This window comes from Megalobrama amblycephala, linkage group LG7, assembly GCF_018812025.1.
Source record: "Megalobrama amblycephala isolate DHTTF-2021 linkage group LG7, ASM1881202v1, whole genome shotgun sequence".
NCBI lineage: Eukaryota > Metazoa > Chordata > Actinopteri > Cypriniformes > Xenocyprididae > Megalobrama > Megalobrama amblycephala.
The window spans coordinates 50,795,598-50,814,385 of NC_063050.1; the positions used below are offsets into that span (position 1 = coordinate 50,795,598).

At 37.0% G+C, this 18,788-nt stretch overlaps 1 protein-coding gene across 3 annotated transcripts in view; it reads left to right on the plus strand.

Annotated features, from left to right (window-relative positions):
• Positions 1-18,788, plus strand: part of pard3ba (par-3 family cell polarity regulator beta a) — a 228,417-nt gene that overhangs the window by 35,028 nt on the left and 174,601 nt on the right. For 2 of the 3 annotated variants that reach the window (XM_048198006.1, XM_048198007.1), the window contains exons 1-2: positions 1,436-1,889; positions 14,809-14,910. In XM_048198006.1, the coding sequence (XP_048053963.1) occupies positions 1,773-1,889; positions 14,809-14,910 (219 nt within the window). In that variant the 5' untranslated portion in view covers positions 1,436-1,772. Of the gene's footprint in view, positions 1-1,435; positions 1,890-14,808; positions 14,911-18,788 lie in introns of those variants that run through there. The other variant, XM_048198008.1, reaches the window with a different exon arrangement.

Sequence of the window (18,788 nt, forward strand, 5' to 3'; positions counted from 1 at the left end):
ATGACGTATGCAGCCTTCAAATGCGACCTCCGGAGGACGCAGCCTCTGAAATGAGACGCAGCTCCTGTAAACAAAGGAGTATGTTTGTTTACATACTCCTTCAGCTTCCCAAAGAATCCAGCATTAAGGGAACAGTGGATGAAGTTTGTTTTTCCGGGGCAGCAACGGAGTTGCACATGTATGTTTGTTTCTTCCCGGGATTTCAGTGATTAATGCTTTAAAACAAGTCCCAGTTTGGTGCTGGATTTGCAGATCGCAGGTGGTGAGTAAAGCTACATCAGATGTCTGTGTTTTGTTGTCTGCGCGCAAGTGCATAAAATGTAAACAACACAAACGTTTTTGTTCCCTTTTTATTGATAATGATGTCGCAGCTTGCAGACGATCTCTATGCAGAAGCTGCGCGCGCTCGTGACACTTTAGCTCGGCCCACGGCAGGCACGCCTCCAGGAGCTCGGCTTTTTTCGGAAAGACTCGGTTTAGCATATCTATCTTTTATAAATATGATAAAACTAAAGACTTTTCAGAGATATGAAAGGTTGCAATACTACTCTACAGGCAAGATTAACATGAGATTGGCAGAAACTGTGTGTGACCCCCCCCCCCCCCCCCCCCCCTTTTAAAAAGTAAGTTACCTGGTTGCCTTAAAATTTTGAGTTTATTAAAATTACAAATTTGAGTCAATACAATGAAGGCAATTAGTTTAATCAACAGAAACTCAAAATATAATGTTATCTGAACTACAATAATTGAAGTTGATTTGACAAAAGAAAAAATGTTGTGATAACAAATCAGGAAAATAAATTTTTGCAGTGTAGCATATACCCTATAAAAAATGCTGGGTTAAAAACAACCCAAGTTGGGTTGAAAATGGACAAACCCAATGATTTGGTTGTTTGAACCCAGTGGTTGGGTTAAATGTTTGCCCAACCTGCTGGGCAGTTTTATTTAACTCAATATTGCTTAAAAATTACTATATGGCTGGCTTAAAATGAACCCAAAATGTTGGAAATTATCATTTTATTATGTTTATTAATAATAATTAAACAATAAACATTTATTAAATTGCTTAATAATAAATGTACGTCTTTTGATTATTATTGTTGCCTCTGATTTTTTATCTATCGATCGTCTATCTATCTATCTATCTATCTATCTATCTATCTATCTATCTATCTATCTATCTATCTATCTATCTATCTATCTATCTATCTATCCAAGACAGATCCCCTCCAAAAGCTCTAAAATGTAACATATTTTATATCTAATTTTGATATAAATCAAAACTCTACTCTCTCTCTTTCTTTATTCTCTTAGAATAGCCTATGTGTGATTCTCTGTCTTTTGCACATATTCATTCTGTGTCAAGTCACCTATCAGTGAAAGTACATCTTCTTTTCCGCAGTAATGATTCTGAGTTTATAGATTCACAAAGCAGGCCGTCAATCACGATAGTCGAGAGGTATTCACTATCTGCCGCTTCCGGTTTCACTCTGGACTCCTGCGCGCGCGAACTCGGGAAAAAAAACACATCAGGACTTTTTCTCTGTCATCCAGGAGTCTGTAATCTTCTTCAAAGTGTGGTTTGGAATGTGGTTACTGCATGATTATTCCGTTTATGGACTTAATATTGGCTTACTGAAGACTTTACAAGAAGGAAGATCACCTGTAACAGTTGACCAATGACACCTGTTGACTCCTCGGCGATGGTTTTGAGAGAAACTGTGCTATAAACAAACTACGAGGATATTTGAACGTTTGGTGAACAAGTTAAGATGAAAGTCACGGTAAATTTCGGGGAAACGAGGATTGTCGTCCCGTGTAAAGACGGTTGGATGGTACGAGATTTGATCGATCAAGCCACTCAAAGATACAAGAAGATTGTTGAACAGGTAATGTGTTGTTTTTAAGTTTGAAATCGATAACACAACCCGATAAATATTAATTTATGAGTTCGAATATTCATTATGAATTGTTTAAAAATCCTTACTTGGAGATATTTAATCGAAAATATATTAAAAACTACACCTGTTTACCGGGTGGTGAATACTACTATGACGAAGGCATGCTGCTCATGAATATTCAGACATATTTGACGCTGCTTGAGAACTTTCATGCGAGGAACGCTCATGAATATTAATCCATTCGTGCTGACGTTTCTCGCCTCATTAATATTAAAAACATGCCTTCACCATAGTAGGATTGGTAACCGGGTGTGCCCTCAAGCACAGATCACGTGATCTTGAGCTGTCAACACTGGCGTTTTTCAGATTTCTGGTTATTGTTTTGAATATTCAGTATCTTTAGACATTCCTGCAATCTGATACTGTGGCAACAGATTTGTCCTGCGCCTCAAATATGTAAATATGATCTTTAAGACTGCACAGTATATGTCTGGGAAATTGACTTAGATCGTTAGTTTCTGATACCAGTGACTTTCACTTCACTTTTGTTTGGATTTATTACAGTTTTAAACACACACACATATATATATATATATATATATATATATATATATATATATATATATATATATATATATATATATATATATATATAAAACTAATATATCCACTCTATAGTGACGGATATATTAGTGTATATATATATATATATATATATATATATATATATATATATATATATATATATATATATATATATATATATATATCCACTATAGAGGGGATCTTTGATATCAATACATGGTTATATTAGTCCTCACTGAGCACCATCCCTCTTTAACAGTGCAATGCTTGGTCACCTTTAACTATGCTAGTCCTTTTGTCCAGCTTCTCTAAATGCCAGTTGGAATAAAGCAGGACTTATGTGATGAATACAGCCATGTCATTAATCGGTCCCTATCTCCAAATGCAGGTGGCAGGCTGTGTTTGATTAGTTTGGCCTGGGCTCTCGGGCTGAGATGGTTGGCTTTATGGGAGGTTTTAGTATGCCTGACTGATGGACGTTATCGGCTGAGATTGGCTCAGTTGGATGGGATGGGCTGGTGCCAGGCGTGCTGGGGTAGACGTGGGCGCTTTATCTGTTCTGTCAACCCACCTCTTGGGTCTCGTGCGTCACTGAAGTATTGAGCCCTTCATCTATGATAGCAGTGCATCCATGATGCACTTCTCCTTGCTTAGACCTTGTGCATATTCACATACAACAAATGGGCCGTTTAGATTCTTTGATATGGGTGGATGTTTAATTTACATTTACCTTAAGATATGAGCTGTTATTAGTTTATATTATTGCTGATTTACAATGATGTCAACAAAGAAAAGGCATTATGCATTATTAATGAAGCGCAGGGTCCTGTTTTGCAAATGTGACTGTATGATTATTCAAATAAGCTTTTAAGGTGACCTATTATGCCCCTTTTTCACAAGATGTAAAATAAGTCTCTTATGTCCCCAGAGTGTGTCTGTGAAGTTTAAGATCAAAAAACCCCACAGATCATTTTTATAGCATGTTAAAATTGGCACTTTTTTGGATGAGCAAAAATGCGCTGCTGCTCCCGCCCCCTTTCAAGAAGAGGGCAGAGCTTCAAGAGCTCATGCTCCAGCATACCAACAACAACAAAACAGGACAATCTCACGCACTGAAAATGTCAGAAACTGTCAGTAGCGGTGTTCAATCGGACAATGATGCCTACAGAGCCAGAGAATATTTGCTGCATGAAGATAGAACAGGTCACTTTTGATTAATTCAGTCAAATTATAGAATTAATTTCTTTAAAAACCATACTAACCCCAAACTTTGAATGTACCAGAGCAAATATGTCTTTAGTGAAATATAAAACTATATGGTATTTTGAAAAAAAAAAAGAGCTTCAATTATTAGTATTATTGTTATTATTATTTTATTTACTGCTTTTGGCAGACAACGACGACATCAAAAAAAAAAAAAAAGTCTGGGACAAAAAGTGGTCTTTATGACAATTGACAATGAAAATTGTTGCAGAAGAGGAGAAAGTTTTTATTAATTTTTGAATAAAGTTATAAAGACAAACTTTTGTTTTCTTTTGGAAAACTGACGCACTGATGAATCGTTCATAAGACCAAGAACATATATGCTAAGAAAAAAGTAAAGTTTTGGTTTCATGTTGATGTTAGACAGAGTGCTTGAAAAAACTGGTCTCAAAAAATTGATTCGACTCTCCAACACTATAACAGAGACAAGCTATTTTAAGGAGTGTGTTTAAGTATTCACTTGTCTGTACAAAGCCTAAGTGTGTTTTGTCATGCTGTGACTACAGGAAATCTACATCATTCTATATTCTGAGCTGCGGCTATGCTTCTGAAAATATAGTTAGTAGCCCGTCTACTCCCCAAAAGCAGTCCTATAAGAACACTGAATTAAAAGTGTCCGTCCCACTCAAGATCTTACTGACCGGTTTAGATTAACTGACATCAGAGGAAAACTGCTTTATTATCCTGCCATAGCTGGGCTCTGCCGGGCCACTGCTAACCTCTGAGGATGGCTGGAGAGCTGACTTGGCAGGCAGCACTGCTGAGATCACTACACACGGCACACTTCCAAGAGCACAAAGCCATCGGTGTCAGCAGACATCACTACAACAAATTGCCCTGGCTTTAAATGTCACAATGGGTATGCAATATCAAGTCCTATAAGACCGTTCCTATGCATATGCTGAAAAATGAACCTATTTACTTTCTTAAAGGGGTCGTGGAATGAGTTTAAAAAAAAAAAAAAAATATTATATTAAAGTGTTCCTTGAGGTTCACATATAATGTTACTAAATGAGGATAATGTTTTATAATGAGGAGGATGTTTTAAGCTATGACAGTTGAAGGATGTTTAATGGTACAAAGACCTCTAATATGTTAAAGGGGTCCTTGATTATAATTTCACTTTTTTAACTTTAGTTAGTGTGTAATGTTGCTGTTTGAGCATAAACAACATCTGCAAAGTTGCGACGCTCAAAGTTCAATGCAAAGGGAAATATTTTCTGTTACAGAATTTGCTTTTTAAGGACTGCAACAAATGGCTGGTAGGGACTACAATGAGCTTTTTCTCAGGTTGGTGATATCACAACCCCAAAATTTACATAAACCCTGTCTTTTTCAGACTGTTCATAACTTTTCATAAGATTGGTCTAATTTGACCAAGAGTAAGACTGATTTCCCTTTGGCTAACAGCTAGTTGCTCATACTAGTTCTTAAGACAGTCTTAACTTAATGGCTATGTTTAAGCAACTGACCTCAGATTATAAAGGTAAAATGGGTTGCAATTAAGACAGTTTTTGGCCATAATTGATTAATGACTTTAAGATCGAAGCAAATGCAAATTGCCATTGTTGTTGTGCATTCCGTGATTGCAAAATGTAAGTCTTTTGAGTTGTTTTATCAAAAATGTAAGTGTAATCACTTAGAAAAGTAATTGCACACCTCTCCTCAATAAGCCGCGTGATTTGACGTATTGTAAAACTGTTCAGGATTAATTACATGCTGACATTTAATACTTTGTGTTAGGGGTTTGTTCAGATTATTAACCCTCAGTATACACCATTGTAATTATAATGGTCTTGCCTTTGCAAAAAACAAAAACTCTAATTAAAGTTTGTAGCTGTGAGGAATCATTTACAATTAGTGCATATTGAAATTACTTCTCAGTTCTCAAAGATGGAGAGGCTGATTACTGGGTTTGTTTGACATTTGAGACCGAACAGCTTCTCAGAACTTCCTGCTGTTTAATGCACAGGTAATCAGATCTTGTATTTTTGGTTTTCTCATAGTGTTTTAGGAGATTTGTGGGAGAAAGAACAAAAAGACACAAATTAGTAGAGCTACATGATTCTGGATAAATCAAGATTTAGTTTGTTTAGAGATCATGATTCTCCCATGATTCTGAATAGGCAATACAAAACAAAATAACATGTAATTTATTAGATGTTCTGACAAAATGCTGCAGTCTATTTAAAACAACAACAACAACAACAACAACAAAAAAAACCTCAAAAAAATAGATTTGAAATTTATTTACAAATAGATTTGAGTTTAATTTTTTTTTAATTGGTTTGAATGAATGATTCAATGACTCGCTCATAAAGACTTCACTTGTTTCATTGCTGGATGAATCAGTGTTTTTGAACGAATTTCTTGAATGAATGATTCAATGACTCACTCATAAAGACTTCACTTGTTTCATTGCTGGATGAATCTGCGTTTTTGAACGAATCTCTTGAATGAATGATTCAATGACTCGCTCATAAAGACTTCACTTGTTTCATTGCTGGATGAATCAGTGTTTTTGAACGAATCTCTTGAATGAATGACTCAATGACTCATTCATAAAGACTTCACTTGTTTCATTACTGGATGAATCTGCGTTTTTGAGCGAATCTCTTGAATGAATGATTCAATGACTCACTCATGAAGACTTCACTTGTTTCATTGCTGGATGAATCTGCGTTTTTGAACAAATCTCTTGAATGAATGATTCAATGACTCACTCATGAAGACTTCACTTGTTTCATTGCTGGATGAATCTGCGTTTTTGAACAAATCTCTTGAATGAATGATTCAATGACTCGCTCATAAAGACTTCACTTGTTTCATTGCTGGGTGAATCTGCGTTTTTGAACGAATCTCTTGAATGAATGATTCAATGACTCATTCATAAAGACTACACTTGTTTCATTGCTGGATGAATCTGCGTTTTTGAACGAATCTCTTGAATGAATGATTCAATGACTCACTCATAAAGACTTCACTTGTTTCATAACTGGATGAATCTGCGTTTTTGAACGAATCTCTTGAATGAATGATTCAATGACTCACTCATAAAGACTTCTCTTGTTTCATAACTGGATGAATCTGCGTTTTTGAACGAATCTCTTGAATGAATGACTACCGTAACTATGTAATCAATACAATCTTTATTTGAAGCATCAAGTTACTTTCAAAAGGTGATTCACTCTATTTTGATCACTACCGTAGACATCAGTGTTTATATCCGAATTATAAGCTTTTATTCCAGTATTTCTGTGATCATTCAAATTATTGTAACAGAAATAATGATACTGTGGTTGAAAAGACTGTGAAGCTGTTTCATACCTATACAGTTGCTCTTGCTGGGTCAGTCCCAACGCCAATGCAGATTTGAAGGTTCGCTGTGATCATACTTGTCAAAGTTTTAACTCTTTCCCCGCAAGCAATTTTGAAAAAAAAAGTTGCCAGCCTTTTTGATCATCTTCACCAAATTTTCATGTCCCCCAGAATTCATACGGATTCACAACGATGATCAAAACCCAGATAGAGTTGATCTAGTCTATCAAAACCCCCAAAGCTTCCCAGTCCTGTAGCTTGTCCTGGGTCGACATTTCATTCGGTAACAATGGGCAATTATGCTGTTTAATGTTGATGGTCGCATTAATTTACATATGCGTATGATTACATATGCCATCGCTTGTTTCTGCTGCTTCTTCGCTTGTGTTTTGATCAGGAGATTCAGTACTCTTTCAGAAGATGTGTAATAATTGCACCCTACCATATAACAGTAAAACAAAACAAAAAAACATGGAAAGCCAGAAAATTCCGTCAGTGGCATGGAAATAGTTAATAAACAGCTGATAGAATAAGATTGTGTGGGTGTTTGAATCAAGATTGCGATCTTTTTACTGATTAATCATGCAGATCCACAAAATAATCAGTTTTCCGTAGCTTCTCACATACTCCATATTTTTTAGTTTCTTGTTATTGGCATAATGTAATGTTATTAATAATGAATCTGTATTAATATTTCCAGCTTTAAATGTCTAAACGGTTTCTTTGTTCCAGTGTTATGGGAGCTTGTGTGTGTAAAAAGCACCAGGTGCGTTGTGTTCATCCAAAGCAAATGTTGCTCAGATGGTTTCATGAAGCTGAAAACAGTCCCAGCGGACATATCTGCCTAAACAGCATGAACACTTTTCCACACCAGCAGGGTGGATGCAAACTGCTGCTTCCTGTTGAGACTGAAGCAGAGAAAGCGCTTTCACAAAAAAATATCAGTGTGTGTTAATCTGGGTTGAATTGAGAGTCACTGTTTCTTTCTGGATTGGAGGAACTGCCTTTTTTCGGTGGTCAGATGGTATCAGCTTCCGTTTTAACATGTTTTTTGAAGGATTGAAGCTGCGTCTTTGATAGCGGCTCCCTAAGGCCCGCAAATTATATACAATATATATCCCGGAAAGTGCGTGAGAGAGAAGCTTTGTATCCACATGGTATTAAGATGCCTAATGTTTGTGATCCAATCACAAGTGGTCAGCCAAGACACATTACTGTTTACATCTGGTATCATGTGTTTCAAATGCATCTCCTGTGACTACCAGCATTCTTATTTTGTCACACCTAACATCTTTTTTGGAGCATGAATTCTATTGCAAGAACGACCCCATGTTATGTGGCTTACTAAAATATAATATAATATAATATAATATAATATAATATAATATAATATAATATAATATAATATAATATAATATAATATAATATAATGTAATGTAATGTAATGTAATGTAATACAATATAATATAATAGGGTGTGGAGGCCTTTTGAGTTTTTACAGGATGGGATGTCTGGAAACTTATACTTCTATTGAAGCAAGAACATCTGACGATCTATACAAATGTGTCACATGATCAATGAAACAAGTTTACTTACTACTTATGTCACTTCCATAATAATTTGGAACACAGTGTATTTCTAGGTGACTAATATGATAAGTGGGAGATTTAGTAGTGGTTAATGTTTTCTTATGCTCATTTAAAAGAGTTTCTGTTAAAGGGTTAGTTCACCCAAAAAATGAAAATTATGTCATTAATGACTCACCCTCATGTCGTTTCAAACCCGTAAGACCTCCGTTCATCTTCGGAACACAGTTTAAGATATTTTAGATTTAGTCCGAGAGTTTTCTGTCCCTCCATTGAAAATGTATGTACGGTATACTGTCCATGTCCAGAAAGGTAATAAAAACATCATCAAAGTAGTCCATGTGACATCAGTGGGTTAGTTAGAAGTTTTTGAAGCATCGAAAATGCATTTTGGTCCAAAAATAACAAAAACTACGACTTTATTCAGCATTGTCTTCTCTTCCGGAATCCTTTCCATTGAATTGGTTCCATTGAATCCTTTCATCTGTCGGCGTTGGTAATGCACTTTTACGTCGTTGTTTTTGGCGATTAGGACATCCGCGACATGCACACTTGTACACCATTTTAAAAAATATAGCAATACCAAAATACAAACAATGTAGAATAGCTTGACTACAGCGTGCGTCTCCCTCAGACTGTAAACGAAGCTTGGGCGCACCAGATAACATGTCAGCAGCGTCTTACATCAGCAGCGTCACTGCGGAGTCGTGAACCCGGATTGACAACAGACCCGGAAGAGAATACAATGCTGAATAAAGTCGTAGTTTTTGTTATTTTTGGACCAAAATATATTTTCGATGCTTCAAAAATTTCTAACTAACCCACTGATGTCACATGGACTACTTTGATGATGTTTTTATTACCTTTCTGGACATGGACAGTCTACCGTACATACATCTTCAGTGGAGGGACAGAAAGCTCTCGGACTAAATCTAAAATATCTTAAACTGTGTTCCGAAGATGAACGGAGGTCTTACGGGTTTGGAACGACATGAGGGTGAGTCATTAATGACATAATTTTCATTTTTGGGTGAACTAACCCTTTAACAGAAACTCTTTTAAATGAGCATAAGAAAACATTAACCACTACTAAATCTCCCACTTATCATTAATCTTGCACATAAAACACTAATTTAGCATTTACTCTTGCTTTTGAGTGCTATGGGCAAAGCATGCTGGGAAATAGAAAAATTTCAGTTAATCTTAAGTTTGTCTAAATTAAAAAATAAGAAGTTCTTAAAACTCAAAACAGTTCCGTTTGCTTAAAATATATCAGTTCCGTGAACTTGAAAGAAAAAAGTGCCAAATACTCAAAAATGTTGATTTGACTAAACTAATTTAAGTTTGACCTACTCAAACCAATTAATTATTTTGAACGTTAGAGTTTACAGTGTACAATAAACATTCAGATTTTTGTTTTTAAAGAAAGTGTTTGTTTGTTTTGTTTCTCGTATCTTTTTTAGATAACTGGTATCAATCTCAGACAGGTTTAAGTAGTTTTCCAGGTCGTCTTAGGTAAATGTAAAACCTAAAGAGGTTGTTCCACATTATTAAGCAAGTCACTCATCTAATATGGGAAGGAAGAAAGATCTTTCTAAAGATGAAAAGCATGAACTAATATTTTGCAAAAACTGAATAGAGATTGTCGAACTGTTAAATGATTTGTGAGTAATTTAAAGCACAAAAGAACTCGGTCAGACACTTATTAAGTGAAGTTTCTGTCAAACAAATGAAATGTATTAAAAGGGCTATAAAAAAGCCACCGTTGAGCAGCAAACAGGTATTTGAAGCTGCTGGATTTTCTGGATTCTGGCAGTTGTGTGTAAAGTTGCATTTCAGCCACCCCTAACCAAAACTTACAAAGAGAAACGAGATACTAAAAAGATACGAGAAATAAAACAAACAAACAAACAAACAAACAAACCATTTCTTTAAAAACTAAAATCTAAATGTTTATTGTACTAAAATCATACTGATATATAATTTGAACACAGTGTAGCACAGAAACGTGTATTCTTAAATATTAGTTTTAATGTCAACTTTTTTTTTAGAAAAAAATTCCAAATCCATGCACTTTGTGTTTATACCCACATATTTTAAATATTTATGCAATGTTTTTATTTTATTTTATTTTATTTTATTTTATTTTATTTTATTTTATTTTATTTTATTTTATTTTATTTTTATAAGTGTCAGAAAATAAATATTTATATTTTTCATTAAACAATGAGTTTTTATGATTCAAATAAATATTTTACACAATTTATTAGATATTTTATTAGGTTTTTCATTTGCATTAATGTAAGTCCATGGAAGCTATGAATGTGTACCCTTTTGGTGCAAAATATACTATTTTCTTTGATTTCACCCAAGACTATCACAGATCATTCACAGTTTTGACCGAACTTCATCTAGGTTTCTGTTCTATATTACACATTTTGAAGTTCACAGTGATAAAACATTTAACATTGTCTGCTGTATAACATTTAGCATTATGGCATGACTTGATGATTTTAAGATTTATTGTCATGTCTGTCAACAGATTCATTGAGGTTTCAGCTGAAAAAAGGCGTTGACCTGGATCTGTTATGTCATCATGCGTTACTAGCCAAACACGTTCTTTTAGATCATTGTAGTGTTTCTTTTTCCAACCCAAGTAGGAAAGTTGTTGGGTGAGTTTGTTTGGTAATGAGCTGATGGTATTCAAACTATGACAAACTAACCCATCTGACTTATCTTATCTGGTTACATGTGTACACATGATTGTATGCATTCCCACCGTAAATTTTCAAGTTCTCATTCGACCTGTAACCCGTCTCGTCAAGGTCAATGAAGGAAAATCATTGCAGCCATTTGATATGTTTTGTGAAATATTATTATAATTTAAAATAACTTCCCCCTCCCTCTTTTTATTTATCATAATATGATGGCAAAAGTAATTTTTGCCATCCATTACTCCAGTCTTCAGTGTCACTTGATCCTTCAGAAATCATTCTAGACCATGTTGGGATGCTTTAGAAAAGAGGAAGAGTTGTTGTTTTATGACGGACTGCTTCACAAACGAGGGTCAATTCAATGCTGCACAAAAGATTAACAACATAAATTTATCCACTAACCATTCAGAAACATCAGTTTCATTCTAAAAGTTGTAACTTCTTCCTGAGTCTCTCCATCAGTGTCGACTCCGGTTTGAACAATGTAAGGCTGAACACCGTTACTGACAATCCTCATTTTGGCTGCATGAGATTCTCCAGCTTTGTTGTTGTTGAGCAACTGAAGCGTAAGCTGTTATGCTGTGTTCACACTAAACGCGAATAGAGCGTCTGGCGAGAATGATTTCAATGTTAAGTCAATGTAAAGACGCGTTTACGCACGTCTGGAGGTCTCGCGGCACGAATGAGGCGTTTAGCGCGGCGCGGAAGACGCGAATTCGCCTCATTCGCGCGTCTTCATGACGCGAATTGAGCGTTTCGCGTCATACGCGCGTTATGCGCGAATGCTGCTTTTTGTGCATTTAGCGTTTAACGCGAATTCGCGTCTGATGCCCGAGTTGAAAAATGTGAACTTTGGCGTAAATTCGCGCCGCGTTAACCAATCAGGAGACTGCTTGCTGCTGTGGCGGCAGGCCCGCCCGGAGTCACTCATTCAAAATGGAGGAACGACTGATATTATCAGTAAGCAGTCACCCAGAGATTTATGACACAAGTTCATACTTCAGACAGGAATAAAAAGGACCTCGCTTGGAAGAGTGTCGGTGAGGAGATTGGGCTACCTGGTAAGTTGTAAATACACATTTCACTTTTGAGTCACGTACACGTTTATCGACCCGCGGCCTTCCCGCGACGCTGACCCCTACGCCGCTGTTCTGCTCTCCAGAGCAAATACAAAGCGGTAGTTCTCTCGATGAACGCACGATCAACATCAGCCATCTTGCAAACAGACAACCGCCTAGCACTTGCCCCTCCCACAAGAAGCGGATTTCGCCTCGGACGCGCGTCAATTTCGCTTCAAACGCTTGTTTTTTACGCGCGTCTATTTCGCTCTAGACGCGCGAATGCATTCAAAATGTTCAAGCGGCAAACTAGACGCGGTAGACGCGAATTTGACGCTCTATTCGCGTTTGGTGTGAACGCAGCATTCAAGCTCTGCCCTCTTCTGGAAAGGGGGCCGAGAGCAGCAGCTCATTTGCATTTAAAGAGAGAAAAAACGGCGTGTTTGTGCTCACACCCAAATAGGGTCAAATTTGACAAGCTATAATAAATGATCTGTGGGGTATTTTGAGCTGAAACTTCACAGACACATTCTGGAGACACCAGAGACTTGTATTACATCTTGTAAAAGGGGTATAATAGTTCCCCTTTAAAGCAAAAGGCACTCAAGGTCATGCTGAATAAAAGAAAAATGCCTTATATTCATAACATCACACAGCCACTCATAGTTTATCTGATTCTTTGTGCTTTGTGGATTGTATGTATCAGTCTGTGCTGTAACGGTTTTAATGCGCTGTAGAATTAAACCTTTGAGCAACAGGAAACTCACACCTTTTGCAAATTTGGGGGCCGAGAGCAGCAGCTCATTTGCATTTAAAGAGAGAAAAACGGCGTGTTTGTGCTCACACCCAAATAGGGTCAAATTTGACAAGCTATAATAAATGATCTGTGGGGTATTTTGAGCTGAAACTTCACAGACACATTCTGGAGACACCAGAGACTTGTATTACATCTAACATGCTTCAAATTGCATGAAACTCGACACACACATCAATATGTCAACCAGTAGACATGGACAAAGCCATAGAAATGGGCGTGGTGGAGGGGCTCAGTAGCGCCACCTTTTGACAAAAGTGGGGGGTTAGTTTTTCCTACAATCACCAAACTCGGTACACATATTGTTCTCATCAAGCCGGACAATTTTCTAATTTACATTCATTAGCTCCGACCAACAGGAAGTCAGCTATTTTGGTTTGAATGTTAATTTTTTGAAAAAACAGGCTATGAATTTTATACTACTGCTCCTACAGGGTTTATCCAATTTACACCAAACTTTTTTTAACTTGTTGCTAACACATTGAAGTTGTTTAATTGCAAACGGATTTTGGATATCTCAAACGGTTTGGCCGTGGCGAGGCAACGAATTTATGGCAAGAAAAGGGAAACAAAGTGTTATAACTTCTGCATACATTAATTGATTTTGATGAAACTTCGGCTTAGTCTTCGTTGTACAAGGCTGATCACATGGATGTGACTATTGTGATTCAAAGTAATAGCGCCACCAACTGGAAGCAGAAAATGTGTCACTTTCAGCATACATTGAGATCACCCTCTTATTTTTACCTGATTTGCTTCAAAATTCATCAGAATAATGTTAAAACTTGGCACATGTAATCCTTTGAAAATGGGCAGGGAGGAGGGGCTCTATAGTGGCACCTTGTAGTGCAGTAAATGTGGAGTGAATTTGACATAGTCCTTTGATGTTTAACCGTTTTAAGTGCCTATTGCCCGCTGTGCACAGTTGCCCTGAAGCCACCGGGGTGGCGGTGCCACCGGGCTTGGGCCCGCCATCGCTGCTCGCAGCTATATTTGTCATTACTTCCTTAGTTTCCATACATTCATCCACATGAAAACATCAGATGGACATTAAAGCAGCTATTGTTTCCTAATCATGACTAAAAGGATTTGTGGCTGAACAAATGTTGGTCGTTTCAGCTAGCCAATAGCTAATTTGCATGTGCTATCTTTTTCATAATGACGATGTTCTCAAATAAAGTGAGATATTAAACATTAAGCAATAGGAGACTGTGTGTTGCAGTGAGTTTTATTACGGTAAAGTAGCGGCAACAACATAATAAAGACACAGATGCTGAATAAATAAATTGATTACGAAATATAATCAATAACAATTATTCTGTGGCTCAGCCAATCAGATTTCAGAGTCAAAACTAGCCTAGTCATTTAATAATTATAATAAATATAATATATGACATCTCTATCTGCTAATATTTTTTGTGTATCCTTTGATTTACAGAAATATGATTTGTAATAAATGTAAGAACAAAACTGCATGTTGTCCGTCCAAAACTTCCAAATTCCTCTGATTAGTCTCTTGTATTGTTGTTGAACGGGGGACTTCACTGATGGACCTATTGTTTTCAACAGGATGGGGAATTCCTGGTACGAACGCACCATGTGGAGTACGAGGACGGGGGGATCCTGGACCCAGATGACATGCTAACAGACCTGGTGGAGGACAAAGACAAGGTAAGCCTACCGTGGTACCTATACACAAACACTAGAGCTGGACTGAGAGTTTTTTCTCTTTGTTGCTTTGAACAGTATATCTAGCATGTTTATCACGAAAATGTGTGGTAAACCCGTTCAAATGTAGTTAAGTTTGTCTGGAAGTGGCAAACCACATAGCTTGTCTGTAGCAGTGGCCTGTGGTGGACCTCTGAATTGAGCTCCCTCTATGAGTTTAGGTGTTTCATGTTTTGAAAGCTTTATTATTTCTAACAGTTGTTTGGATATTTTTAATAATAATAATCGTCCTATTTTCGGACCGTTAGTCAGTAAACAGTGGAGCTGTTATGATTGTCACAGACAAAGGATGTTTAGTCTGTAATTAGCTCATCTATTTTGACGCATTCATGCTGATTTTTGGACCAGCTATGAGCATTATTGGTCTGCGTTATTGCATTAACAGGGTAATCAGCCAGGCACAGCAACATGGGTCCTGTTTATACCTGGTATTAAAATGCGTTTGGTCGATTGGATCACAAGTAGACGAGGGAGACACATACCTGTTTACACCTGGTGTTTTAAAGGTCCCGTTTTACGTGGTTTTTTGAAGCTTTGATTGTGTTTATAGTGTGCAATATAACATGTGTTCATGTTTCACGTGTAAAAAAACACAGTATTTTTCACATAATTTACTTATTTGTATACCGCTGTTTCCACTGTCATAAAAACGGGCTGATGACTTCCTTGTTCTATGAAGTCCCTCCTTCAGAAATACGTAACGAGTTCTGATTGTGCCAGCGGTTCCTGTGTTGTGATTCGACAGCTCTGAGCGAACCTTGCCCGGAAAGGTCACGCCTCTTACCATAACGTGGAGATGCACGCGCTCAGTGTTATTGTAAACATGTCTTTAATTTTACCCTATCAATTTGAGCCGGAATCAGACCCAGTGATTGGACTGCGGGATGAAAATAACAGCGTTTCGACGACATGGCGACAAACACACTCTACAAACGCAACTCTTGTGTATTCCTGTGGGCAGAGGTTAGTCAAAAAACTGTTTTAGTGACGTCATTAAAGAAGGAAGTAGAGGGATGTAGTCCAAACTGGCCGTTCGATGTAGGCGACTTCTGTTAAATAAAATATCTCGCTTGGCATTGAACTTTGAGCTTTAAAATTTTACAGATTTTATTTATACTCTAACAACAACATTACACACTAACTAAAGTTTGAAACATGGGATCGCGAAGAACGGGACCTTTGATCTGTCTCTTTTGTCCACTTTCAACCACTTCTGTCCTGATTTCTTTCAGGGGCAGGTAAATGAATGGGTTTTTTCAGATCTTTCGATCAAATGGACAAAATAAGCTTATGCAATTTACATATGAATTGAGACGACGGAAAACATACGGAGAGTGTCAGCTTTAAGGCCCCGGTATACTTCAAACGAAATCGAAGAACGAGCTGATGTGACGTCATTTCGAACTAAATCAGGCCAAAACGAAGTTCATTTTGTGTTCTTTTTGGAAGTTCAAAACGGCTTGCCAAAGCGAACTTTCAGGAAAAGTTCGCTCCAGCTGCAAAACACCTTCATACTTCCATTGGTCAGTGATGATAACGTAACAGGAGGTGTGCGCCGAGGCTCCGCCTTCACTCCCGTGGACCGCGTCTTTGACTCATTTCGTCTGTAGAGTTTGTCGAGGTAAGATCTCCGCGGGTGAAAACATGAACACACTGGAAAGCCGCTTTATAGTACAAAATGAGGCATGATTTTATAGTTAAAAAATGAGGCACTAACACTGTTTTTCATGTTTGATACTGTAAAGCTGCTTGAATTTAAGCAATCTATTGAATAAAGTGCTATATGAAGACGTGCTAACATACCCATGTTGTTATGGTCAGACGCTTTTCTTATGCTTTCTATAATAAATGCTTGCCGTTTTCTCATTTTTGTTGTGTTTATTTTGTGGGCGGCGTCAGATGTTCGATTACAGTATATCGCTGGTCTCGTATTTTGAACTTCGTTTTACCCCTAAACGAAGAACGAAAAAGAACTTTGTTTGAAGTATACCGGGGCCTTTAGTTTCTGCTCTGACAGCCGCAAGACCCGCCGAAAGCTGTGAGTGTGTGTTGGAAATCAGGAATGTTGAGAGAACATTGTGCTTGGTACATTTTTCATCTTCAAACCAAACTTGGGTCTTCCCATAATGTTTAGGCAATAGGTCAGTAAGCGGAGAGTAGTTGGTCCTTTGTGGCTGTTCGAACACATTTGACCTCATGAGCGTCTACGCTACAAAAGCAATCTGGATGACATGCTGAATGTGTTTTCGACTACCTCTGGAACTGGTCGAAAGTGGACAAGCTCAAAACATTTTAGACCCCGTTTACACCTGTATTTGTGATCTGACCAAAACGCATCTTAATACCAGGTGTAAACAGGGCCATGGAGGCAGTACCTTCTTTCACATGACTTGTTAAGGAGAAAAATAAAATGTTTCCTCCTCCTGAGAGTGTAATCGACTTTATAGATCTCAAAGCCTGCAATTAAAAAAAAAATACTGTAATATGTTTAAAGTCTGCCAAGTTTTTGCTGAGCTGTCTGGACATTCATAAACTTATAGTAGCAGTGGGAACTAGCAAAGCAAGTTTAGCTGAGACTTGTTTAGCCTGCCTTCCTTGCCTTGAGCGGATTGGTTTACACACCAATGACATCATCACTGTTTAAGTTTAGAACCAGTTTGGCAGCATTTACATTTATTTTTTTTTTTTTATCTTACTTTTTTTTGTTTTTCTTTTTGTATAACAAGCTCTGAAACAATATAAACTCACAGCCCTAACTGAATGACTTAAGCTTGTTGAATAACTACATCTGCCCAGCATAATATTAATGTGTTTTTTATTCATATTAATGTTAATACTCATTCCATTTGTGTGATAAATGTCCATTTTGCATAGCATAATCTCATAAATTGTTATAAATTCAAATGATAACCATAATAATAAGTCTAGTTGCATAAATGGAACAAATTATAAATCCTTGGTCAGCTGGAGCTGAATAATTACTAATAAAATATTCATATGGCATTCAGAGCAGCTGAATAATGATTAAGCCACTTTCTTTCATTTGAATTTGGATCATTTTATTAGGAATTAAATTTTTCTGGCGGAGAAGTTAGTGGCAGAATGTTATTGGGAACATTGGGAAAGGATGTGATATTTCACTCTGAGCAACTTTATAATTTATTTATTGTTTTATTCATATAAACCCTGTGCTTTTGTTGTGTTATAGGTATAAATTATCTGCAGATGCTGACACATGAGGATGCATGAAAATTAAGCACACATGCATATTATAGGGCGGATTAAGTTATTCATAATTTATAATTTTTCATTAATGTTACTGATGCCATGGAGTTGCTAGGCAGTTGTTTAGGTGTTCTGAATATTGTGTGTGTTTTAAGTATATTGCTATGTAGTTATGATGTTCTGGGTTGCTAAGTGGTTGCTCACTCTAAAATCCTTAATATCTCTAGATGTTCCATATAAACCAGTGAGGTTTACACTTACAATAAGTAATAAACCAACTCACCTGATTAGGGGTGTGCGATATATATTGTCTACAATAATATCATGATTGTTGTTTTAACCATGTGCAATCTGACATTATCGAGTATGTCCCTCACTTTACAAAAACACAGTTAGAGAGTGCACAATACACTACATGATAGGGCTGGACGATTAATCGAAAAGTAACCGAAACCGAAATTCAGAACCTCTAACCGACGTAATTTTCCCATGTCGCTTATTTCGTTCTTTTTAATCCTGTTAATACTTTACCCTTAAAAACATTACCACGTGTGTAGCCACATGACTCCGCCCCGTCCAGTCAGTGGCATAAAAGC